The sequence below is a fragment of the Rhinopithecus roxellana genome, chromosome 18 (assembly GCF_007565055.1).
Source record: "Rhinopithecus roxellana isolate Shanxi Qingling chromosome 18, ASM756505v1, whole genome shotgun sequence".
NCBI classification, from domain to species: Eukaryota; Metazoa; Chordata; class Mammalia; order Primates; family Cercopithecidae; genus Rhinopithecus; species Rhinopithecus roxellana.
In genome coordinates this window covers 73,479,252-73,505,828 of record NC_044566.1, presented here as the reverse complement: position 1 = coordinate 73,505,828, position 26,577 = coordinate 73,479,252, and the positions used below count along the sequence as shown (strand labels likewise).

General features: G+C 35.8%; 1 protein-coding gene across 1 annotated transcript in view; it reads left to right on the top strand.

The window, feature by feature from the left end:
* Positions 1 to 12,289: 12,289 nt before the first annotated feature.
* LOC115894548 (phosphatidylinositol 3,4,5-trisphosphate 3-phosphatase TPTE2-like) overlaps positions 12,290 to 26,577 on the top strand; it is a 172,844-nt gene continuing 158,556 nt past the window's right edge. The window contains exon 1 of the mRNA XM_030922021.1: positions 12,290 to 12,357. Within this exon, the coding sequence (XP_030777881.1) occupies positions 12,290 to 12,357 (68 nt within the window). The remainder of the gene's footprint in view (positions 12,358 to 26,577) is intronic.

Below are 26,577 nucleotides of genomic sequence, written 5' to 3'. Positions count from 1 at the left end.
GAAAAATTAGCATCTATTCTTCATCCTATAAAAGAGATACAATTAATTTTGTGAAGAAGTTCTCTTGGGCTGTTTCAAATGAAGAATATACTAATTTATTTAGTGCGTTGCTGCTCTAGTGTTAAAATAGTTAGAAGAGTAAAATATGTTATGGACCTAAAACAAAAATCCTTAGGTAGATGTAGATATTTAGACTTAGAATCTCTATAGGTTTCATTTATATAACCTTTAATAAGTCATAAACTTCTAAACAAAATAATGAAACTTTGTTCTAGAAAAATCAACACATACACTTTATAACAAAGTTTTACCAAAAAAATGTCATGGATTTCACGGACTATCTGTAGACTCTGCAAATGTGCTATCTGTAGATACCTGATTTCAGGCCTCTCTGCAGACGTCTGCTAATTTTGTATATTGTATGTATATATGTACCCATAAAATAAAGCACTCTGAACCAATTAAATCCTTTAAGATTTTTGAGAAAGATGAAATTCAAGAAGTTTAATAAGGTTTTATAGGGGATACAGTAGCATTTAAAAAGATAATTTGCAAAAACCACTGTGTTGAAGTGAGTATGAAAAGTAATATTAAGTTTTTGTTTTAAAATAAATTTTTTGATGAACCATCTGCTTATGAGTTGTGAGAATTATACTTGAACACTGTTATTTACTTCATGGATTATATATGTCATGTAGTATAAGCAAAACAGTGAAAATTTTAAATACAAAGTGAAAAACCTTTTATTATCATGGTATCCATTAATCCTAGAATAATGATTATCTCAACACAAAATAGTATCCTTCACAAAGAAATATTAGATAAAACTAATTAAGCTGTGCTCTAATTAGCAAATAAATTTTGTTATGACAATTTAAAAACAAAATAAGAAAGAACAAAAACATATTTAAGCCTTGTTAGAAAGAAGATATTTGTCACCAGAGTAAAGCAATAAATTATTATGATATTTTGACATTATTTACATTCAATTTTGTCTGATTGGTATTGAGTTAATAATCAAACAAAAATATACTAAATAAAGCCAATTATATACAAGTAGGCTTTGAATAATTGAAAAGTGCAACATTTTAGAAAGTGTTAACTATACAGGTAGTTAAGGTAGATTTCTTGACTCTGCTTACCTGTTTTCAGGACCAGTAAATTAGTCATAATGATAATTTAAAGATTATAAAGTACATTTTGTCCACTCATATAATAAATAAGGAAATAAATGTTGAAGTGTTATTGAAAACACTCTTAATTCAACCATGTATTAAAAATTATGTAGGTTCTGCTACTGCTCAGAACTAATTACCAGTGTCATCTCCATAATTATGTACCATATTCATTTCACAGAGCAACACTTAAAATGGAAACAACATAATTTATCATACCCACTTCAATAAACTGTATAGTTGAAAATATGCACGAATAAATTTTAAGGTATATGAGTTCTTGAATCAGTTGTGTCACAAAATGGGAAGTAAACATGAATATTGTCAAATTAGTTATTCTAACCTTGAGCTCATGACTTTGTGTACTCCTTTATGTAAATTCAAACAGTAAAATAAGCTTCATGCAAATTATTCTATTCTGAAATCTGTGATTATGTAGATAGAAACTGAGTTTAATTTTACCTTTTCAAGGAGATATTGATATAAGCATTATGGTCTATATTTCAAGAAAAATGATTGCTTTTTGATAAAACGTTGTAAAGCACTTTTAAAGCTTGAGAGTGACTTCTCATATGAAAGAAGTAACACAATGAATTCAACATATTCTTCAGTAACTAACATGGCAGTTCAGAAACAAACATTTCTTGAGCTGGGGCAATAGGAGCATAAGTTCTAGAGAAGCACCATGATTTTAAGTATATTATATCATTTAATCCTAAAAATTAACACAAATTAAGGGCTTGGCAGAGACTCAGAGAAAAGTAAAAATGATTATAAATATATTGGGAAATAAAGTTTGATTATCGCCAACTGTCTTTCCTGCTCCCATCTCCCCCATGCTCTGCACTCTAGTTGCCAGAACTGGAATCCATAAAATCTCACAGGCTAAACATGAACAGAGAATCTGGAACCAGATTATAGTTGTAAAGTTCCATTAATGCAAATCAGTTTGCTCTATTTGCCAGGCTTGTTTATCTGCTTTATCAGCTCAGACAGTTAACCAGGTTCTTCTAGAGAGGGATCCCTTTCCTGTTCTGATGGTTAATACTGTGTCAACTTGATTGGATTGAAGGATGCAAAGCATTGATCCTGGGTGTGTCTGTGATGGTGTTGCCAAAGGAGATTAACATTTGAGTCAGTGGACTGGGTAAGGCCGACCTACCCCTAAACGCGTGAGCACAATCTAATGAGCTGCCAGAGAATATAAAGCAGGCAGAGGCCGGGCATGGTGGCTCATGCCTGTAATCCCAGCATTTTGGGGGCCAAGGTGGTTGGATCACCTAAGGTCAGGAGTTCAAGACCAGCCTGGTCAAAATGGTGAAACCCCTTCTCTACTAAAAATACAAATTAGAGAGAGAGGTGTTGGCACATGCCTGTAATCCCAGCTACTTGGGAGGTTGAGGCAGGAGAATCATTTGAACCTGGGGGACAGAGGTTGCAGTGAGCCAGGATCACACCATTGCACTCTAGCCTGGGCAACGAGTGAAACTCTGTCTCAAAAACATAAAATACAATAAAATAATAAAGCAGGCGGAAAAAAGTGAAGAGACGAGACTGGCCTAGCCTCCCAGCCTACATCTTTCTCCTGTGCTGGATTCATCCTGCTCTCAAACATCGGACTCCAAGTTCTTCAGTTTTGAGACTTGGACTGGCTCTCTTTGCTCCTGAAGCTTGCAGACAGCCTATTGTGGGACCTTGTAATTGAGTAAGTTATTATTTAATAAACTCCCTATGTATATCTATCCTATTAGTTCTGTCCCTCCAGGAAACCCTAATACACCCGTGTTAACTAGGCTTAGAATTCTGGAATGGAATTTCACTCTCAAGCCTCAGCCTTCATTCCCAGCTGGCAGACCTTCCTAATGTTCCCCCTTTTACCAGAATTGCAGCATATTGCCTGCTTTCAGATTCCCAGTGCTGTATTAGAAACATTTGCAGAATATCCCTATTTGCTCTGCCCTTCCAAATATGTTGACATTAGAGATTGCTTCTCTGTCTAGACACTGATCCTTGGTTGCCTTTTGCAGGTCACTGGATTTGTTAGAAAACACGACTTTTTCTCATTAAGTGATGCTGAACTAATTTAATAAACCATTTATTAGTTTTTTGATTGAAGCTGGATTAGGTGACCAAAATCATTTTCTTTGTTCTCTCTGACCAATACTTTTTATTTTTATTTTTTTTAATTTGAGGATTCTTGGTAAACAAAAATAGCATCAGTTGTAACTAAGAATGCATATAAAATAATTTTGTCTCATTTACCTAGAATTATTCAGAGTGTTTGAGAATGTTCAGTAATTTTATCTTAATCTTTCTACAGCTTACTTTTTAAAACTATAAAATAATAATTTATAGGATTGTTTAAAGGACCACTAAAATTAAATTTAAAATTACATTTTGTCAAACATACACATATATTACATAAACTATATTTATAAATTTTTAATTTTTACTAAAATATTTGCTTGTCAAAAATGTATCCGGAATGGTGCCAAGTTCATAACTGAAATAGATGACATTGTCGGCCCCTGACTATCTTGCAGATTAGCGTAAAGACCGATATTAAAAAATAATTTCTTGCATCTGGTAAATACTGTAATTAAAATATGTATAAGATACTGTGGTCTAAAAAGGACATCACCAATGCATGGAAAGAGTACAGTCTTGCACGCTGTGTTACAATTTTGACTTTGCTCTCTAATTAGCAAGAAGCATTAAAAAATTTTAAGCAAATGAAATGCTATGGACATTTAGTATACAAAAATCATTTTACTCCTGCTCCGCAAAATGTCACTAGATATTTAGGATTATTATAATCCTAAAATGAGTTAAAATGTGTGAAATTAATAGGTCTTTTTTAAAGAAAATATATCTTTCAGATGTAGAAAATTTGGACAATGTGTTAGACTTCGTTTTCTTTTAGAGGTTTAGAATCCCAGGTATTCAGCAATTATTTTAATGTCTATATGGCTTTTAATAAGAATAGAACTGTAATTCAACAGTAGTAGTAGTTTAAACCCTAACACAAAGGAAGGATCCAAGAGAATATAATATCAACTCTCCTTTAGTCCTCTTAGTTCGTCTCTAACTGAACCCATTTTGTGTTTTCTAATTTTTTGGGTGATGGGCATTTTAATGCAAGGCTGTCCATCCCGTCGATTCTGCAAAGCCCAATTTTGACTGGCACGCCAGCACTTAATGGCACGATGAGCAGACAGGGAGAGTGTTACATAATCTATTGTTAGATTTCAAAAGTTTTGCGAAGAAAAACAAAAATGCACAGATACTTTTCATCTTTTTAGAATCTTAAGACATTGTTCACCCTAAATGAAGGCAAAATATACAGAAAACCTCCCCCATAAAACATACACTTTTAGTAACCAGTAACACAAATTTTCCTAGTTAGTGTACATCAATTTTCTCTTATTTGAATAACTGTAGTTCACATTTATCTGCCCGTTCACTCATTTTATAGCTGATTTCATTGAAAATTGGAAAATGTGAAAAATAGCATCTTTTGAAAATCTGTGTATATGAAATTAGAGCTTCAAAATACATAACATGGGGATACTTCATAACATATTGGAAAATAAGGAAAAGGTAAAACAATATTTTATATACTCAATTTATATTCTAAAACCATTATCAGTCGGTATGAACAACCAACAAGCCATTTTACTTTATAATGTCTATTCTCATCGATAACATACATATATATACACCTATGCTGCTATATTTGCTAATCACCATTTCATTTCATTTAACTCATGCAAGTAAGGTTAATATGTGGAAATGTCTGGAATAATACCTGTCTTGTAGTATGTCTTCAAAAGACTCACCTTCCTTTTGCATAGTCCCAAAGTCAAGATATTTCATTCTTTCATTGAAGATGGAATGATAATAATGATTATTTTGAGTATAACAACTGCTTTTTAAAAACATTATTTTCACATGCCCAACAATCTACTGTTAACTTTACGTGTATTTCTCATAATGACTTTGTCAATGTACTATAAAAATATAATAATACATTTGTGTATCTACATAATTATTCAATTAGTAGACAACTCTTTTTAACTACCATATAGCAGACCATTTGTGAGATTATTTATTCATGGTCTCTAAGAACTTTTATTGCCTACATTGGGAAGATATAACATGTAGAAGATAAATAAAATGCAAAAATCCTCTAAAATATGTAAAGGACATTGTACAAGCACTGATAAGGGAGTAGTCCATTCTAGGGGAATGAAAATCAGGACTAGTAGCCATATATCCACATAAACAGCTGTTAGAGTCAACTCAAATCATGGCCAATGGTTAATAATAATACAAAAATAATTTTAGCACCACAGTTTTTATTCCTATTAATTTTTCATCTTAATGTAGCAGAGTATGATTGACCACATTTCTCATGTGGCATTGTAGCTGTCATAATTTAAATAAAATATTAGTACAAGGTCCACAGGAATACACAAAGAAGTCTAAATCAGCCCCTTTGATAAGATAACTCATCCCTTTCACGAAGGCTTCATCTTCATGATCTATCTAACCACCTTCCAAAAGCCCCATCTCCTAATACCAATGTTGAGGATTGGGATATCAACATATGAATTTTGAGAAGACACAAACATTCAGACTATAGCACAGAAAAATTTTAAAATAATTAAAATATTACTAAAATAATTGTAATCATTCAGACATTTTCATATACAGATATGGGACTCAAACAGATTTGTACATGGCCTACCAATAATGAATTTTTCAATGAAAGGAACTGCTTAGCAATTAATCAAATTCTGTGCAAGATACGTATATTTTTATTTTCCTTCTATTAGGATCATGTTATTTTGGACATCCTGGGCATTTTGAGTTAGAAGGATGAAGTTTTAAGTGGGGAGGTTAACAATTTTGATGTGATCTTTGAAAGTAACCTCTGTAAATATCAAATTTGAGAGACTTAAAAGGAACATTTCGTGGTGGAACAACAAGGTTATGAAGAATTGAATTCAGAGAACAATCAGTCATCCTCCATTTATTTATAGTGGTATAACCTGGACTGTATTTTCTTACTTTACAGTATAAGAATTAAAGGTGGACATGTTAGTTTTAACAGCATCAATTACATATTAACAATAGAGTACTTTTAAAGGTCCAAGTTCTTGTGTTTCTATGATCTCAACCATTAATTGTCAAAGGCATTTTCTCAGGGTGGTCAATATTGTTTGAAGGTAGATAGATTTTATACTTAAGAAATTTGGGTTGTGTGGATGTAGATGAATAATGGTTAGTGAGCTGTCTTTATGCAAATTATCTAGGGTTCAGTGGAGAATTAAACCTATCCCAGAGTCTGCAATCTCAATTACTACCCAGGCAAAGGGATGGCTAACTTTTGAAGAGAAAATTACTCCATCTATAAGTATCTACTACTTTCAACTCTCCTAACATCTGCCAGCATAAGTCTTCTAATTTTATAACTGACAGCATTTTAGACAGATTTCAGTGCTGTTTTTTTTTTTTTCAGTTTTTTTAAAGTCCTTTGGAAGTGAAAAGTCCTTCCTTTGTCCTCTCCAAGCTCCCAATGTTTCACGTCTGTAATCAATGCAGTAATATGAAAAAGTGATGAATTTGGATATCATCTATGCATTGCCAAATTTCACATCAAACATCTAATACCTTATTAATGTTGTGGAAAAAGCTATGCCAGTGGGCAGAATGGTTTACTTAAGAATTACAATCTTTAACGTCCTAAATTAAATGATTGTTAACAGAGTAGCATTAAATACATATGGCCAAATTTGTCAATTTGCCAGTTATTAGATGGGCATGCTGAGCCATCTCTGTACTATGAAAAGCACAATTACAAAAACATTTGCCCTCTAATGATGTGATGGTTAATACTGAGTGTCACCTTGATTGGATTAAAAGATGCAAAGTATTGTTTCTGAGTGTGTCTATGAGGGTGGTACCAAAGAAGATTAACATTTGAGTCAGTGGACTGGGAGAGGCAGACACACCCTCAATTTGGGTGGGAACCATCTAATCAGCTGCCAGCATGGCTACGATAAAGCAGGTAGAAGGACATGGGAAGACTAGAGTGGCTGGGTTTCCCAGCCTTCAACTTTCTCTCGTGGTGGATGCTTTCTGCCCTTGAATATCGGACTCCAAGTTCTTCAGCTTTTGGACTCTTGGACCTAGAACAGTCATTTGTCAGGGGCTGTTGGGCTTTTGGCCACAGACTGAAGGCTGCATTGTCAGCTTCCCTACTTTTGAAGTTTTGGACTTGGACTGATCTACCACTGGCTGGCTTGCAGATGGTCTATTGTGAGACTTTGTATTGTGATGGTGTGAGTCAATTCTCCTTAATACACTCCCTTTCACATATACATCTATCATATTAGTCCTGTCCCTATAAAGAACCCTGACTAATACAAACAATGAAAAGTTTATATTTTTTAAGTAGATATAAAACATATATATGAACTAGAAATATTTAGAGTATAGAGTGGGTTTAAAAACAAAGTATTGTATGATGAATATTTACAGATTTAACTTTATCCACCTATATATTTTTTCTGTTTCCATTGATTGTCCATTACATTTAACATATTTACAATTCAGTTCAGGTGCAAAGTAGACTGCAATTACAAAATATATAGGTCAATGTAAATAATAAACAAATGAAGAATTTGACATGGGAAAACAAATAAAATACAATATGAAGAAAAGGTAAAAATAAAAACCCACAAATAACAAAGGCACTGTAGCTAATGATTTAAGAGTAGAGACTCAACCAATGACTTAGGTTCGAAGCTCACCTCTAAAACTGGATAGCTATATGACTGAGCAAATTAGACAGCTATTTCCCTATTTCTATAGCCCCATATTTTGTGGTGAGGTTGAAGAGTTAATATCTATGAAGACTTCAGAACAATGCACACCACAAAATGAAAGCAATGTGTTTGTTACTCAATATGCAAATAAAGTGTCAATGATTGCCACTATTCAGCTTAAATATAACTCAGGTCTTTCTAGTAATAAATGTACAAAGAGCACAGGGTTTTTTTTTTTTTTTTTTTTTTTTTTTTTTTTTTTTTTTTTTTTTTTTTTACATTTTTCCTGTTTAAAATTTAATTTTGTTATGTAAGATATTTAATTTTGTTATGAATGTTGTTCCTTATGTTTAAATCATCTAACAAGGAATCCTGTTGATGTTATGAACCTCATTATCTCCATATAAATGAACTCTAGAAGTAAAACCTTATCTCTACATAAATGTGAATAAAGCCAGTTTTTTTTCCAGGAAAATGTCATAGTTTGCAACAACAAAAATCAAAACATAAATTATATTTACCTAAAACTGCCTGATATCTTAGAGCCAAGAAAATTTTAGTTTGGACTTTTTTATTGTATTTATTATTAGTGTTCTATAATACCTTTACTAGAGAAGACTCTCAATAGTGTAATTTTTCAACGTGAATTTCAAAAGAAGAATTTATCAGTTAATTCTACTGATTCTAAGGTGTTCTTGTTGAAAATGAACATCAGTGATTAAAACACACACCAAAACATCTTACTATTTCAGGAGATTATATTTGAATCACATTTTGGAGTGTATTTTTAAGGAAAATTTTGTTTTATATTATTGTAGAATACACCGCTATAACCCCTTCTTCAGTACTGCAGTTAGCTATTCACTTTATTTGCAATAACTTAAAAATTCATTACTGTGAGAATTTACTTACCTGTGAAATTAAAATGATTTCAAATAATAGAGACAGAAGTGAAATAAATTGGAGGGAGGCTGGCATGTCTTTCTTTCCCTACGAAGATTCCCATGTGTTTTTTCAGGATCAGAGCTGAAGACTAATGGTTTTACCATTCTCTAAACTCTAGTGTTAAAATTCAGGCTGAGACTTGCATTATTAGCTAGCATTTTTTTGTTAAATTAGTATAGATTAGGTAGTAACTACCTTCTGCCCACAGAGTCAAAAGCCAATAAAAAAAAAATCAATAGTTTCAACCACTCTTATTTTTGATGAAATTCTGGAAATCGAGTGTGCAGCATAGATAAAGAGTTGAGTTGTATTTCTAAAGCCCACTAGATTTTACTATAAAACGATGGCATAAAAATATCGGTGTTTTAAAAAGAAAATTGGTACCACACGTAGTAGACTTTCCTTCAAAGTGTATGCAAACAATTTTTGAGGGATTGAACTATTTTCCTTTTGAATCAAAAATAGACATGAACTACACTTTAAGTTTACCTCTTTGAGAATATAACCATAGAATAAATTTGAACGAGCTGTTCTTTTAACCTTTTACCACTATTTTCATATCTAAACTTAAGAGCCTTGGTATCCATTCCTAAAAATAAAAGGGGCCTAATGATACAGAAGAGAACTTGAAATACATATATTTTAAATAATTATCAACAGAATATTCTGAAAAAATCGCTTCTTGCCGCTACCTCACTAAATGGGTAAGCTATAAAGAAACCCAGTTTGCGCTGGGAAAGATAAGTTATCATAAAGGAAGAACATAAGCAATAATAAGAAATCAGAAATTGTGTACTTTTGAAAACTCTGAGCCAGAAATGATCAGGATACATTAAGGGATAATCTGGAAAGTATTATCTGAAAGTAAAGGTGGAAAGCCTCGATTCGTTTAGTAAGAATAAACAGCTAAAGAAGAAGGCAAGAGTTCCCAGTCTTCTGCTGTGCTGTGGCATGAAATTGATATCTGTAGTTCAAAGAATAGAACCCAGGGATTCTATTTGTAAATATGCAATTGTGCTTATCTATTTTGTTTTACTTTTATATAACCTGTTTGTTATATAAAGAGACAATTATTTGTCATAGGGAGGCCTGTATCTTAAATGAATTAAAAGGAAGAGAGAAGAATTTTAAGTTTTATAGATGAAACATAAAATTTCTGAGCCTATGGAATACAATGATTACTAAAGTCAGGCTTTACCTAGAGGAAAAAAAAAAGTTTACAACTGCAAATACTTTACTGTCAAGAGAGAAAATTGGCCAACCTAGAAATTATAGAATTTAACATAACTTACAAAATAGAAGTAAAATTGGGTCTGGCATTAAGGGAGCTCTAAAGTACAGGAGAGAAAATTGTCAAAGTCTTTCCTTTCTAATTCCGAGGGAAAATGTAACATTATGGAGATCAGGTGAGACAGTATCACACTTCTCTGATCTATGTTCTGTGTATGTCTAATAGTTGACTGATACATTTGGAGGAATAGATAATATGTTAGAACTATGTACCTAACTAGTGAATGAGAAAATACTTACGCCAGTGGGCTGCATGCCTAGTCTACATAAATCTTCAAGCTTTTAGTAGAAGCTCAACATTTCACTTAGTTTCTGTTGAGAATACGAGAGCAAAACTACATCATGAAGGATTTTCTACTGAGCCTAAGATAGCCCAGTGGTTGCCTATGGTTTTCATATGATGTGGGAATTCTTACTTTTCCCTTACCCTAGGAATAGACAGATTTCTGAGAGGAAAGGTGCAAAGACAGAGATCAAGAATTTTTAATATGAAGTTCCTGAAAGTGGGAAACTTTAAAATGTTTAGGTTACATATTCAATAGGAGGGAGGTAAGAAAATACATAAAAGACTTGTAAAAACAACCATATCACCAAGAGATTCAGTGTGGTCAGAGACCAATTACAGGGGAAAATGAGATTAAATATTGAAAACAAAAGAGCAGTGAGTATCAAAAGGCCAATGCAAGAAACTGTCATGTAAAACCAAGCCACATATCCGTCAACTGGAAGCTATGTAAGCGGTAAAATTTAGGAAAATTTCAATTCTAAAGAACTGTATCAAAATATTATAAATGCTTTTGGCTATGACTATTCATCACCTGACAATAATGAAATTAAAACGAGAGATTTAAACAATATTCCTTTTATGTAGCTTAATTTAAAAAATGAAATTAATACTAGTGGTGAAACAACTCAATAACATCATTAAGGATCTACCAAGGTCCAAAAGCATTTTTTCCTCCAGTTTGGCTATTCCGAAAGAGTTGCCATGCCATCTAATGAGAGCAGGATGACTATTGAATCAACAGGCTCTGTGTTTTCATTCAAGGCTGAAAGGAAAGTGATGAACAATTCAAGCAAGTACTTATTGGGCCACTGTGTCTTTGTTCAAGCTTATTTTATTTATTTATTTATTTATTTATTTATTTATTTATTTATTTATTTATTTTTCCTAAAAGCTCCACCAAATGAGAAAACATCCTTTTGTCTCATTGGTTAAGAGCAAGAAAATCTGTTAAAATAAATATCTGGATATGGAGAATGGGATGAGCATAATTGGCTTTAATTCACCATAATTTATTCCCTGCAGATAAACATTGTTGTCTCTTAAAAAGTGGAAATTTTTGCTGGGCACAGCGGCTCATGACTGTAATCTCAGTAGTTTGGGATGCCAAGGCAGGTGGATCACGAGGTCAGGAGATTGAGACCATCCTGGCTAACACGGTGAAATCCCATTTCCACTAAAAATACAAAAAATTAGCCAGGTGTGGTGGCACGCACCTGTAGTCCCAGCTACTCAGGAGGCTGAGACAGGAGAATCGCTTGAGCCTGGGAGGCAGAGGTTGCAGTGAGATGAGATTGTGCCACTGCACTCCAGCCTGGGCAACAGAGCATGACTCCATCTCAAAAGAAAAAGTGGAAATTTTATCAGCCTTGAAGACAGAACAATTGGCTCTAGGGTGGCTTGCTAACATATCAGATACAATAAACACTCTCTCAGAAAACACAGACACTGGTGATAAAAAAAAAAAAAAATAGTGTTGTCCTTGCAATATAAGTAGATTCTTGCACACTGTTAATACTGTAATCCCTTCCAACAGAGAAGAAACCTCTACATAATGACGCATTTTCTCCACCCTCATGTGTCACTCATGACCTCTGTTATTGTTCTGAGTGAAAGGCTGCTCATGTGTACTTCCATAGTAGTCTATATTTTGCTGTCATAAAACTTTTAATTGATTTGCTGCTTATTTTTACTATCTACCAAGCTAAATGTGGTCATATATATCACATAGATACATTCTGTCAAAATTTGAATACCGAGAAATGACCAGAAATGGGGATAGTAACAGTTTCATGATCCTTATCTTGAGAATAGTTGAGAGTGATAAGAGGTATTGAATCTACTGCAAAAGGTAAAGGCAGATGAAGGTGAGGATTAATAGAAAATATGTGAAATCCAAGAAACTGTGTTCACAAAAGTACCATAGAAAAAATCCACAGAAAAATACCATAGAAAAATTCCATAGAGCATGGCAGAAGGATAGTGGGATAGCCACAGAGGTGCAACACTCCAATCTATCTTCAGGGAAACAAAAACAAAGCAAAACATAAACCCTGCAGTGAAGAATATACTTGGCTAAGGAGCATTCAGATGCAGTCCCACTGAGACCCCTGCAGCAATCAGGCTTAGCCTGTGCTCGCTGTCAGATACTCCCAGCTGCATCAAGTGTGGGCACTAGAACTGGACCACTTCTCTTTAAGTTGGGACTTCTCAAATGGTCTCAGTTTTCTGTTGCCCCTCATCAGTTTCACCAAAATTTTCTAAAAGTTACACTGATGTCTCAGGCTTTTCCTTCCAGATATTTCGTCCTTTCTTCTCCCTTATTCAGTGTCACACTAGGAACAATCTGAAAGCTCTCTCTGACTAATCTCATACTCTGTGTGGTACATCTTTCAAAGACGTCTCTTCCAATACATAACTTGTGCTATTAATTCTATCTTTGCATCTGTTGCTTATCTAGTAAACTGTTCAAATGCACTGCCAGTTCCAATTAAATGTACATGGAAGGTGAATTTTCTTCATGTATGCCAACCAAAACTACATATCACAATCGGATGAATGTAAGTGGATAAGAAAATCCAGCTGTCTTTTATTAAGCTAGATATTAAATGATTCACAAAAACATAAGCTAACACCACTCTTTTTTTAAATTTATTTTTATTTATTTATTTTTTATTATACTTTAAGTTCGAGGGTACATGTGCATAACGTGCAGGTTTGTTACATATGTATACTTGCACCATGTTGGTGTGCTGCACCCATCAACTCGTCAGCACCCATCAACTCGTCATTTACATCAGGTATAACTCCCAATGCAATCCCTCCCCCCTCCCCCCTCCCCATTATAGGCCCCAGTGTGTGATGTTCCCCTTCCAGAGTCCAAGTGATCTCATTGTTCAGTTCCCACCTATGAGTGAGAACATGCGAACACCACTCTTTTTTACTACTCTTTTGGAAATATAATTTTACAATCATGCTAATATAACAGATATTTATATGGCTGCTTTAAATTAATGCATATTTTTAAATGTTTAAATATATTATGTATTAGTGTTCCATTTGCCATGAAAGAAAACATATTCTTAGATTCCAAGAATTATGGTGTAGACGTTTATAGGAAAGGAATATTATTCTGCATAGCATACAGTGTAAGGATAAAGAGATTTAAGGATCTAACTTAGTCTTCCTAAGAATGGAGAAGAGTACAGGATGTTACAATTTGTTTTTCAAGTTATGTGGACAGTTGAGCAAAGTAATAACATTTTATTATCATCATTTTGGAACTGGAAGACAAGCTTTTAAATCTGTCCATTATATTGTTTTTTATTTAATTGCCATATCAATCATTTATCTTCTGAAATATCATGCCATGCTAATGTACTGCATTACTTGAATAGTCTTATTTTCTCCTTTAGAATTAAATTAAAAATTATCCTTTAATTTCAAATGCCAAGGAGATTGAACAATCTGTTTCTCTAGATTAGACAATATCTTTCCTGTAATAATGTTTAAATAGATTTTTTCTCATTTTTGATTTATCTGCGGAAAAGGTTGCCCTGAGGATTGTGTGAGACAGGAGTGACATAAAGATATAAGAGTGATGATGAGAAAGTATCATCATTTGCTAATGGCTAGTTATCAGTCTCCAAAATATCTTGAACTGAGGTTAGGCTGTTGCTTAACTTTATTTCTACAAGTATGCTTCTAACCATGAATCATTTTCAGTTTGACCTGAAAGTCCACTAAAAATATTATGGTATATGCCCACATGATATGTTGGAAATAGCACTGTAATATGAAGGAGTTTTACTTTAGGTTAGAAAACTGTATACCTCTGTTGCCTTTGTTGAGATTGTCAAATTTTTTAAGTCTCAGCTTCCCCATGGCAGATGACAATTGCTTCCCTCTGTTCCTTCAGGATTATTTGAATAAAGAATGTCATCATTTCTGTGGAAGTCATTTTTAACATTTAATTTTACCATTAAAATATTGCAATTTGTCAGGAAGTTTCTATGTATTCATTTTTTCTATCCTCTCTGTGAATATTATTGCACTAATAGCTAAAAGATTTACGTTATTTACTACCCAAGGCAATGGCTGATATTACTTCATTAGGGACTGAGTCAGAATCATAAGTGAATCATTTCTGTAAATCAGATTTGAGTAATATTTCAGAGGCTCTCAATTACTTGAAAATATACGACAAGTTTTTAAAATTTCTCTTTATATGATTATATTCAGGTGTTTTTCCCGAGGCTAAATCAAAATTTTATAGTCAACTATGTTGAGAAGATGTTACATGTTATTTTATATAGCACATTTTGTAATAAATTCAATTTAAATGCAATTCATGAAGAGATTTTTGCTCAATATTTTAATTATGAAAGTAACTTCAGTTTATAGTTATAGAATTAAAATGTTCAGGTTATCAGGATGTAAATTCTTTTTTAATAGTGATAAACTAATTTTATTAAGTATTTTAAATATGCATTAAACATATATTACATAAATCACCCCAACAATAGATTATTTTAGAAAAAGAGTCTTAGTGAAAATAAAGTTATACATAAAGCTAAGCTTCTTAAGAATACACAGTCACGGGGGGCGGAGCAAGATGGCCGAATAGGAACAGCTCCAGTCTCCAACTCCCAGCGCGAGCGACACAGAAGACCGGTGATTTCTGCATTTTCAACTGAGGTACTGGGGTCATCTCACTAGGGAGTGCCCGACAATCGGTGCTGGTCAGCTGCTGCAGCCTGACCAGCGAGAGCTGAAGCAGGGCGAGGGATCGCCTCACCTGGAAGCGCAAGGGGGAAGGGGATCCCTTTTCCTAGCCAGGGGAACTGAGACACACAACACCTGGAAAATTGGGTAACTCCCACCCCAATACTGCGCTGTAAGCATACAGGCACACCAGGAGAATATATCCCACACCTGGCCGGGAGGGTCCTACGCCCACGAAGCCTCCCTCACTGCTAACACAGCAGTCTGCCGCGATCTATCTGCAAGGCAGCAGCGAGGCTGGGGGAGGGGCGCCTGCCATTGCTGAGGCTTAAGTAGGTAAACAAAGCCGCTGGGAAGCTCGAACTGGGTGGAGCTCACAGCAGCTCAAGGAAGCCTGCCTGTCTCTGTAGTCTCCACCTCTGGGGACAGCGCACAGCTGAAGACCAACAGGGGAAGTAGCGGGAGCCGGTGCAGACGCGAACGACTCGTATGACAGCTTTGGGGAGAGCCGTGGATCTCCCAACGCGGAGGTTGAGATCTGAGAACGGACAGACTGCCTGCTCAGGTGTGTCCCTGACCCCTGAGTAGCCTAGCTGGGAGAAATCCCCCACTAGGGGCAGTCTGACACCCCACACCTCACAGGGTGGAGTACACCCCTGAGAGGAAACTTCCGAAGGAAGAATCAGACAGGTACACTCGCTGTTCAGCAATATTCTATCTTCGGCAACCTCTGCTGCTGATACCCAGGCAAACAGGGTCTGGAGTGGACCTCAAGCAATCTCCAACAGACCAACAGACAGTCCTTCTGACTGTCAGAAGGAAAACTATCAAACAGGAAGGACACCTATACCAAAACCCCATCAGTACGTCACCACCATCAAAGACCAGAGACAGATAAAACCACAAAGATGGGGAAGAAGCAGGGCAGAAAAGCTGGAAATTCAAAAAATAAGAGCGCATCTCCCCCTGCAAAGGAGTGCAGCCCATCGCCAGCAACGGATCAAAGGTGGTCAGAGAATGACTTGGACGAGAGGAGAGAAGAAGGCTTCAGTCCATCAAACTTATCAGAGCTAAAGGAGGAATTACGTACCCAGCGCAAAGAAACTAAAAATCTTGAAAAAAGAGTGGAAGAATTGACAGCTAGACTAATTAATGCAGAGAAGATCATAAACGAAATGACAGAGATGAAAACCATGACACGAGAAATACGTGACAAATGCACAAGCTTCAGTAACCGACTCGATCAACTGGAAGAAAGAGTATCAGCATTGAAGATCAAATGAATGAAATGAAGCGAGAAGAGAAACCAAAAGAAAAAAGAAGAAAAAGAAATGAGCAAAGCCTGCAAGAAGTATGGGATTACGTAAAAAGACCAAATCTACGTCTGATTGGGGTGCCTGAAAGTGAGGGGGAAAATGGAACCAAGTTGGAAAACACTCTTCAGAATATCATCCAGGAGAACTTCCCCAACCTAGTAGGGCAGGCCAACATTCAAATTCAGGAAATACAGAGAACGCCACAAAGATACTCCTCCAGAAGAGCAACTCCAAGACACATAATTGCCAGATTCACCAAAGTTGAAATGAAGGAAAAAATCTTAAGGGCAGCCAGAGAGAAAGGTCGGGTTACCCACCTCTGAAGGGAAGCCCATCAGACTAACAGCAGATCTCTCGGCAGAAACTCTACAAGCCAGAAGAGAGTGGGGGCCAATATTCAACGTTCTTAAAGAAAAGAATTTTAAACCCAGAATTTCATATCCAGCCAAACAAAGTTTCATAAGTGAAGGAGAAATAAAATCCTTTACAGATAAGCAAATGCTTAGAGATTTTGTCACCACCAGGCCTGCCTTACAAGAGACCCTGAAGGAATCCCTAAACATGGAAAGGAACAACCGGTACCAGACATCGCAAAAACATGCCAAAATGTAAAGACCATCGAGGCTAGAAAGAAACTGCATCAACTAACGAGCAAAATAACCAGTTAATATCATAATGGCAGGATCAAGTTCACACATAACAATATTAACCTTAAATGTTAATGGACTAAATGCTCCAATTAAAAGACACAGACTGGACAAACTGGATAAAGAGTCAAGACCCATCAGTCTGCTGTATTCAGGAGACCCATCTCACATGCAGAGACATACATAGGCTCAAAATAAAGGGATGGAGGAAGATCTACCAAGCAAATGGAGAACAAAAAAAAGCAGGGGTTGCAATCCTTGTCTCTGATAAAACAGACTTTAAACCATCAAAGACCAAAAGAGACAAAGAAGGCCATTACATAATGGTAAAGGGATCAATTCAACAGGAAGAGCTAACTCTCCTAAATATATATGCACCCAATACAGGAGCACCCAGATTCATAAAGCAAGTCCTTAGAGACTTACAAAGAGACTTAGACTCCCATACAATAATAATGGGAGACTTCAACACTCCGCTGTCAACATTAGACAGATCAACGAGACAGAAAGTTAACAAGGATATCCAGGAATTGAACTCATCTCTGCACCAAGCGGACCTAATAGACATCTATAGAACTCTCCACCCCAAATCAACAGAATATACACTCTTCTCAGCACCACATTCGCACTTATTCCAAAATTGACCACATAATTGGAAGTAAAGCACTCCTCAGCAAATGTAAAAGAACAGAAATTATAACAAACTGTCTCTCAGACCACAGTGCAATCAAACTAGAACTCAGGACTAAGAAACTCAATCAAAACCGCTCAACTACATGGAAACTGAACAACCTGCTCCTGAATGACTACTGGGTACATAATGAAATGAAAGCGGAAATAAAGATGTTCTTTGAAACCAATGAGAACAAAGATACAACATACCAGAATCTCTGGGACACATTTAAAGCAGTGTGTAGAGGGAAATTTATAGCACTAAATGCCCACAAGAGAAAGCAGGAAAGATCTAAAATGGACACTCTAACATCACAATTAAAAGAACTAGAGAGGCAAGAGCAATCACATTCAAAAGCTAGCAGAAGGCAAGAAGTAACTAAGATCAGAGCCGAACTGAAGGAGATAGAGACACAAAAAACCCTCCAAAAAATCAATGAATCCAGGAGTTGGTTTTTTGAAAAGATCAAAAAAATTGACAGACCACTAGCAAGGCTAATAAAGAAGAAAAGAGAGAGGAATCAAATAGATGCAATAAAAAATGATAAAGGGGATATCACCACTGACCCCACAGAAATACAAACTATCATCAGAGAATACTATAAACGCCTCTACGCAAATCAACTAGAAAATCTAGAAGAAATGGATAATTTCCTGGACACTTACACTCTCCCAAGGCTAAACCAGGAAGAAGTTGAATCTCTGAATAGACCAATAGCAGGCTCTGAAATTGAGGCAACAATTAATAGCCTACCCACCAAAAAAAGTCCAGGACCAGATGGATTCACAGCTGAATTCTACCAGAGGAACAAGGAGGAGCTGGTACCATTCCTTCTGAAACTATTCCAATCAATAGAAAAAGAGGGAATCCTCCCTAACTCATTTTATGAGGCCAACATCATCCTGATACCAAAGCCTGGCAGAAACACAACAAAAAAAGAGAATTTTAGACCAATATCCCTGATGAACATTGATGCAAAAATTCTCAATAAAATACTGGCAAACCGGATTCAGCAGCACATCATAAAGCTTATCCACCATGATCAAGTGGGCTTCATCCCTGGGATGCAAGGCTGGTTCAACATTCGCAAATCAATAAACGTAATCCAGCATATAAACAGAACCAAAGACAAGAACCACATGATTGACTCAATAGATGCAGAAAAGGCTTTTGACAAAATTCAACAGCCCTTCATGCTAAAAACGCTCAATAAATTCGGTATTGATGGAACGTACCTCAAAATAATAAGAGCTATTTATGACAAACCCACAGACAATATCATACTTAATGGGCAAAAACTGGAAAAATTCCCTTTGAAAACTGACAGAAGACAGGGATGCCCTCTCTCACCACTCCTATTCAACATAGTGTTGGAAGTTCTGGCTAGGGCAATCAGGCAAGAGAAAGAAATCAAGGGTATCCAGTTAGGAAAAGAAGAAGTCAAATTGTCCCTGTTTGCAGATGACATGATTGTATATTTAGAAAACCCCATTGTCTCAGCCCAAAATCTCCTTAAGCTGATAAGCAACTTCAGCAAAGTCTCAGGATACAAAATTAATGTGCAAAAATCACAAGCATTCTTATACACCAGCAACAGACAAGCAGAGAGCCAAATCAGGAATGAACTTCCATTCACAATTGCTTCAAAGAGAATAAAATACCTAGGAATCCAGCTTTCAAGGGATGTAAAGGACCTCTTCAAGGAGAACTACAAACCACTGCTCAGTGAAATAAAAGAGGACACAAATAAATGGAAGAACATACCATGCTCATGGATAGGAAGAATCAATATCGTGAAAATGGCCCTACTGCCCAAGGTTATTTATAGATTCAATGCCATCCCCATCAAGCTACCAATGAGTTTCTTCACAGAATTGGAAAAAAACTGCTTTAAAGTTCATATGGAACCAAAAAAGAGCCCGCATTGCCAAGACAATCCTAAGTCAAAAGGACAAAGCTGGAGGCGTCACGCTACCTGACTTCAAACTATACTACAAGGCTACAGTAACCAAAACAGCATGGTACTGGTACCAAAACAGAGATACAGACCAATGGAACACAACAGAGTCCTCAGAAATAATACCACACATCTACACCCATCTGATCTTTGACAAACCTGAGAGAAATAAGAAATGGGGAAGGATTCCCTATTTAATAAATGGTGCTGGGAAAATTGGCTAGCCATAAGTAGAAAGCTGAAACTGGATCCTTTCCTTACCCCTTATACGAAGATTAATTCAAGATGGATTAGAGACTTAAATGTTAGACCTAATACCATAAAAATCCTAGAAGAAAATCTAGGTAGTACCATTCAGGACATAGGCATGGGCAAGGACTTCATGTCTAAAACACCAAAAGCAACGGCAGCAAAAGCCAAAATTGACAAATGGGATCTAATTAAACTAAAGAGCTTCTGCACAGCAAAAGAAACTACCATCAGAGTGAACAGGCAACCTACAGAATGGGAGAAAATTTTTGCAACCTACTCATCTGAGAAAGGGCTAATATCCAGAATCTACAAAGAACTCAAACAAATATACGAGAAAAAAACAAACAACCCCATCAAAAGTGGGCAAAGGATATGAACAGACATTTCTCAAAAGAAGATATTCATACAGCCAACAGACACATGAAAAAATGCTCATCATCACTCGCCATCAGAGAAATGCAAATCAAAACCACAATGAGATACCATCTCACACCAGTTAGAATGGCAATCATTAAGAAGTCAGGAAACAACAGGTGTTGGAGAGGATGTGGAGAAATAGGAACACTTTTACACTGTTGGTGGGATTGTAAACTAGTTCAACCATTATGGAAAACAGTATGGCAATTCCTCAAGGATCTAGAACTAGATGTACCATATGACCCAGCCATCCCACTACTGGGTATATACCCAAAGGATTATAAATTATTCTACTACAAAGACACATGTACACGTATGTTTATTGCGGCACTATTCACAATAGCAAAGACTTGGAATCAACCCAAATGTCCATCTGTGACAGACTGGATTAAGAAAATGTGGCACATATACACCATGGAATAGTATGCAGCCATAAAAAAGATGAGTTTGCGTCCTTTGTAGGGACATGGATGCAGCTGGAAACCATCATTCTTAGCAAACTATCACAAGAACAGAAAACCAAACACCGCATGTTCTCACTCATAGGTGGGAACTGAATAATGAGATCACTTGGACTCCGGAAGGGGAACATCACGCACTGGGGCCTATCATGGGGAGGGGGGAGGGGGGAGGAGGGAGGGATTGCATTGGGGAGTTATATATGATATAAATGATGAATTGATGGTTGCTGACGAGTTGATGGGTGCAGCACACCAACATGGCACAAGTATACATATGTAACAAACCTGCACATTATGCACATGTACCCTAGAACTTAAAGTATAATTAAAAAAAAAAAAAAAAGAATACACAGTCACTTCTCCTATATAACTCATTGGAAATACAATTTCTAAGAGTTTCAGTTATTAGACTTCTTGCATTTGAGCTTTATCAAGTCTAACATGTTCTATCCAAATGTATATTTAGAGAGAAAACATTTATAATTTTACTCATGATTATCACCTGCTCTGATGCCTTCATACTTTCATACAAGGCTCATGGTTTGCTTGTGAGTAAACCATGCTTCTTAAAATATGGTAAAATATTTTCTATTTTGATATATCGTTTTGGTTGGCATACATGAAGAAAATTCACCTTCCATGCCCTTTTAGTTGGAACTAGCGGTGCATTTGAACAGTGTACTAGATAAGCAGCAGATACAAAGATAGAAGTAATAGCACAAGTTATGTATTGGAGGAGACCTCTTTGAAAGATATACCAGATAGAGTATGAGGTTGGTCAGAATATTTTCTACCATATTTTAACAAGCAATTTCTCCAAATATTTTCCAATTGATAATATTTCAGGTTTATACAATTTTATGTTTACTTTGGGGATCATAAGAAAGCTAATCAACTTTTAGTTTGTAGAATGTAACAGGGCATAGTCACATAAGCTTATACATACTTTCCTATATTTAATCATGAAATTTAAAAATACGTTAGTTTCAATTTCAGTACTCAACCAAAAGATCGTTATCTATCCCATGTAAGCTACCATCCTTTCCATACTAATTATTACCCAAGGGGTGACCAAGAGGGGATAATCTCTTTGTGAGGAGGGCCAAATTTATTAACCAAATTGACTTAGGTACGTGTATAGTTCAAGAGGGGGTGAAAAAAACAGAATCAGAAATGTTTTTCAGTTGATTTTTCTTTTACTGTAGTAAAATATACATAAAAATTACCATTTTCACCGTTTTGTGTGTAAAATTCATTGACATTATATATGTTCACATTGTTGTGTGGTTATGGGAACTAAACATATTTAGAACCTTTTTATTATCTCAGAATGAAACTCTGTACCCACTAAAAAATAACTCTACATAATTCCCTCACCCCCCTCAGCACCTGACCATCATTATTCTACTTTCTGTTTCTATTAATTTGGTTGATTTTTGAAGAGGTCATTTTAATGGGCAAAATCTCCTGAAGCTTGGGTATGGAAGGAAGCATGGAATATACATCAAACTCTTTGAATAAGGTTCACTGCTTCTTAGCGTTTTCAACAAAAATGCCCTATTGTCACGGTGCAGATGTTCTGGAAAGATGAATACATGACATAGATTACATTCGGGAGCCATAATGATTTGGCAAGAGTAGGCCGATTGGACTGGACTAATAACAGCTATAGTAGCCAGATTTCTAAGATAACTCTCAAGATTTTCCACAGTTTCCCTTATGTAGAATTCCTCCTATCATTATCTTACGTGGCACAGTTAACTTAAAATAGAGATATTATCCAGGTGAGCCTCACCTAGCCACCTGATCCCTTTTAAAGCAGTTTTCTCTAGCTGGTGGCAGAAGGGGGAATTAGAGCTTTACAGCTTGAGCATTCTATCTACTGTTGCTGACTTGAAGAGAGGAGGGATCCATGAGTCAAGGAATGTTAATGGCTGCCAGTAACTAAAAGCAGCCTCAATTTGACAGAAAACAAGGAAACAGAAAATTCAATTCTACAACCACAAGTAAGGCTTGTATCAAGAATAATATTACTAGAAGTAGATTTTCTGCCATACTGTCTGTACAAAACCCTAGACTGTTAAATACCTTGATTTTGACCTTGGAATGCCCTGAGAGAGAACCCAGCCATGTCAAGCCGGACATATAACTACAGAACTTTGAGCCAATAAATGAGTAATAAGTATAATTTTTTTGTGGTAATGTATTACACAGCAACAGGAAACAAATATAACAGCATAGACTGATAAAAGTGTCAAAAGTGATGAGACAGTGCAATCATGGCTCCAGATGTCAAGTCTTGAGCTTGGCAGTGCAGATTATGATAGGCAGCTTGATTCTAGTGAGTGCCTTCAGAGGATGGGCCTTTACTGTGGCATCTATGTGAGTGATGCAGACTGACCATTCAGTAACCTCACATTTCTGAACAGTTTGTGGTCCCAAACAAGATATATTTAATAAGGTAGTCTGTAGTCTTTCCAGTGGCAAACAAGCTGGCTAGGCCATTGGCAATAGTCCAAGAATGAGTAAAAATATAACACAGTGTATCTAGGGCAATATTGGCCAGAGATATGAAAATGACCTTTGGTTCTAACTAGTGACCAGAATAACCATATCTAGTTTTATTTTTACATAACTGGCACTAAGGTTGAGCAACAGTTGAATCACAACAGCCACCATCAGGTTTTAATGTAGCCATACCAGCAGTGAAACATGGCCAGATATTTAGGGTAAGCTGTGTCAGTCAGGGTCGACCTAGAACCAGTGGCTTTGCTTCAGGCAGTGGAATGGAAGGGATATAAAGTTTTTTCTGAAGGGATAGCTGTACTCCATCATGCAAAATTGAGATAGTATTAGGGCCAGGCCATATGCAATTTTAATTTTTTGACAAGTGAAGTTCAAAAGTTTTAAACTTTATTTTATTGATACATAATAGTTGTACATATTAATGGGGTACGTGTGATTTTTTGATAAATGCATACAATGTGTAAGGATTAAATGAGGATATTTAGTATATCCATCACCTCAAACATTTATCATTTCTTTGTGTTGTGAACATTTCAAATCTTTCCCTTCTTGCTATGTTGAAATCACAATGAATTATTATTAATGATATTTATTCTACTGTGCTATCAAACACTAGAACTTATAACTTCTTTCTTCTAGATAGCTGTATGTGTGTACCCATTAACCAACCTCTCTTCATCTTCCTATTCCCAATTTTCCTGGCCTCTGGTAATTGTCATTTTTCTGTCAACCTCCATGAGATCATACTTTTTAGCTCCTATGTATGAATGAGAGCAAGTGATCTTCATCCTTCTGCGCCTGACCCATTTCACTTAACGTGATGTCTTCTTTTATTTATGTTGTTGCAACTTTTATTATTTTGTGAAGTTTTTTATATTATGAACTTTTATTCATGTTGCTGCAAATGACAAGATTTCATCCATTTTTATGGCTAATATTCCATTGTGCTTGTGTATATATGTATATACACACATATATGTATGTATATACATATATACATACATATGTACGTATATCTGTGTATATACATATATATACATATACACATATATACATATACATATATATACATAAACACAGATATATGTACATATATCTGTGTGTGTGTGTGTGTGTATATATATATATCACATTTTTTTAATCCATTCATCCATTGATGGATACTTTGGTTGATGTTATACCTTAGCTATTGTGAATAGTACTGTGATAAACATAAGCCAGGAGATGTCTCATCAATATACTAATTTATTTTTTCTTTTGGATATATACCTAACATGGGGTTGCTGGATAACAAGGGAAATTTGTTGGGCTTTTCCACCGTGTTAGCCTTTAGTCAGAGTTGACCCATCTTGAAATAGGAATATCAGCCAGAAAGTCACAAGGTCTTTATAAGTCAAACGTTCAGTTTTAATGAGAGAACAGTAGCAAGTCAATAACTGCTTTACACAGGAGTTTGTCTGGTAGCTGTGTCAGGAAAGCAATATGTCCAAAAACCCAAAGGATACCTGTTGGAGAAGGTTGCTCACTTTTTCTGGAGGCTCCAAGCAGCAATCAGTGTAGATAAATAAGGGCTCAACCCCCCAGACCATGGGGCTCCAAAGTTACAGTGAGCCATAATCTGCAGGTAAGCTTCCAACACAGCCCAGGCACAAAAAGAAAAGGCTGATTTCTTTTTCAAAAAACATAATTCTAAATGTATTTATTTGCCACTATTTCAAATGTCACAGAAACCTTATTTTTATACTTTTTAAAAAATTGCTTTATGTATTTTACATTTTGTAATTTCAACTTTTATTTTAGATTCAGGGGGTATATATGCCAGCTTATTACAAGAGTATATAGCATGATGCTGAGCTTTGGGGTATGACTGATCCTATCATGCTGTTAATGAGCACAATACCCAATAGTTTTTTAACCCTTGTACACCCACCCACCCTCTAGTAGTGTCCAGTGTCTACTGTTGTCATCTTTATGCCCATGTATACCCAAAGTTTAGCTCCCACTTACAAGTGAGAATACGTGATGTTTGGTATTCTGTTCCACTTAAGATAGTGGCCTGCAGCTGCAACCTTGTTGCTGCAAAGGACAAGATTTTGTTCTTTCATATGGCTGCGTAGTATTCCGTGGCGGATATGTACCACATTTTCTTGATCCAATCCGCTATTGATGGGTATCTAGGTTGATTATATTTCTTTGCTATTGTAAGTAGTGCTGTGATGAACATACAAGTGTATGTGTGTTTTTGGTAGAATGATTTATATTCTTTTGGATATAAGCCCAGTAATGGGATTGCTGGGCCTAATGGTAGTTATCTTTTAAGTTCTTTGATAAATCTTCAAACTGCTTTCCACAGTGTTTCAACTAATTTACATTCCCATCAACAGTGTTTAAACATTCCAGAAAAAGGCTGATTTCCAGGTAGCTGATATAAAGGACCAATTAAAATGCCCAAACTAAGCGCATACTATTTCTAATGCACAAACAATTTTATACGATCCTAAACCTTTTGTTTTCAGTAGTGGAAGGTCAATGTGACAACAGAAGAATTATGGCATATTTCCCAAAAAATCATATATTTGGTGAACAGGACCCTGAATTTTGTCAGAGTTTATCAAGCACTCCTTTTGGTGGAAATGTGATTATATTGCAGTCAGAGATGAGAGTGAGGCTCCTGACTTGTCAACCAACTGGACCTCCCCTATATAGTAAAAGCTTTGGAGGTCAGAGAGTACAGATTTTTGTGCCATGTCTTGAATCTCCAATAGTAGCAAAGGGAGAGAAGTTTAAGTATCCTTAGGGGTGCCCTGCAGATATATATCAAAGGCCTAGTAAAATGAATGTGAATTAGTCTTGGTTCTCAAGTGCCAGTGAAAATTTTTAAAAAGTGCTGGAAATGTCCAGGACAGCATGTTATATGCCGTGGATCTCTGCACCGGATAAAATTGTCAGATTCGAACAGCTGAGACTACATGAGCCAAAACTGAATTTAGTTGATGATATTTGAGTATAAGTCTCTGGCTCTTGTCAGCTTTTTCACTGGCCATATGGGGATTGTTGCATGGATTAATGTATCTCTT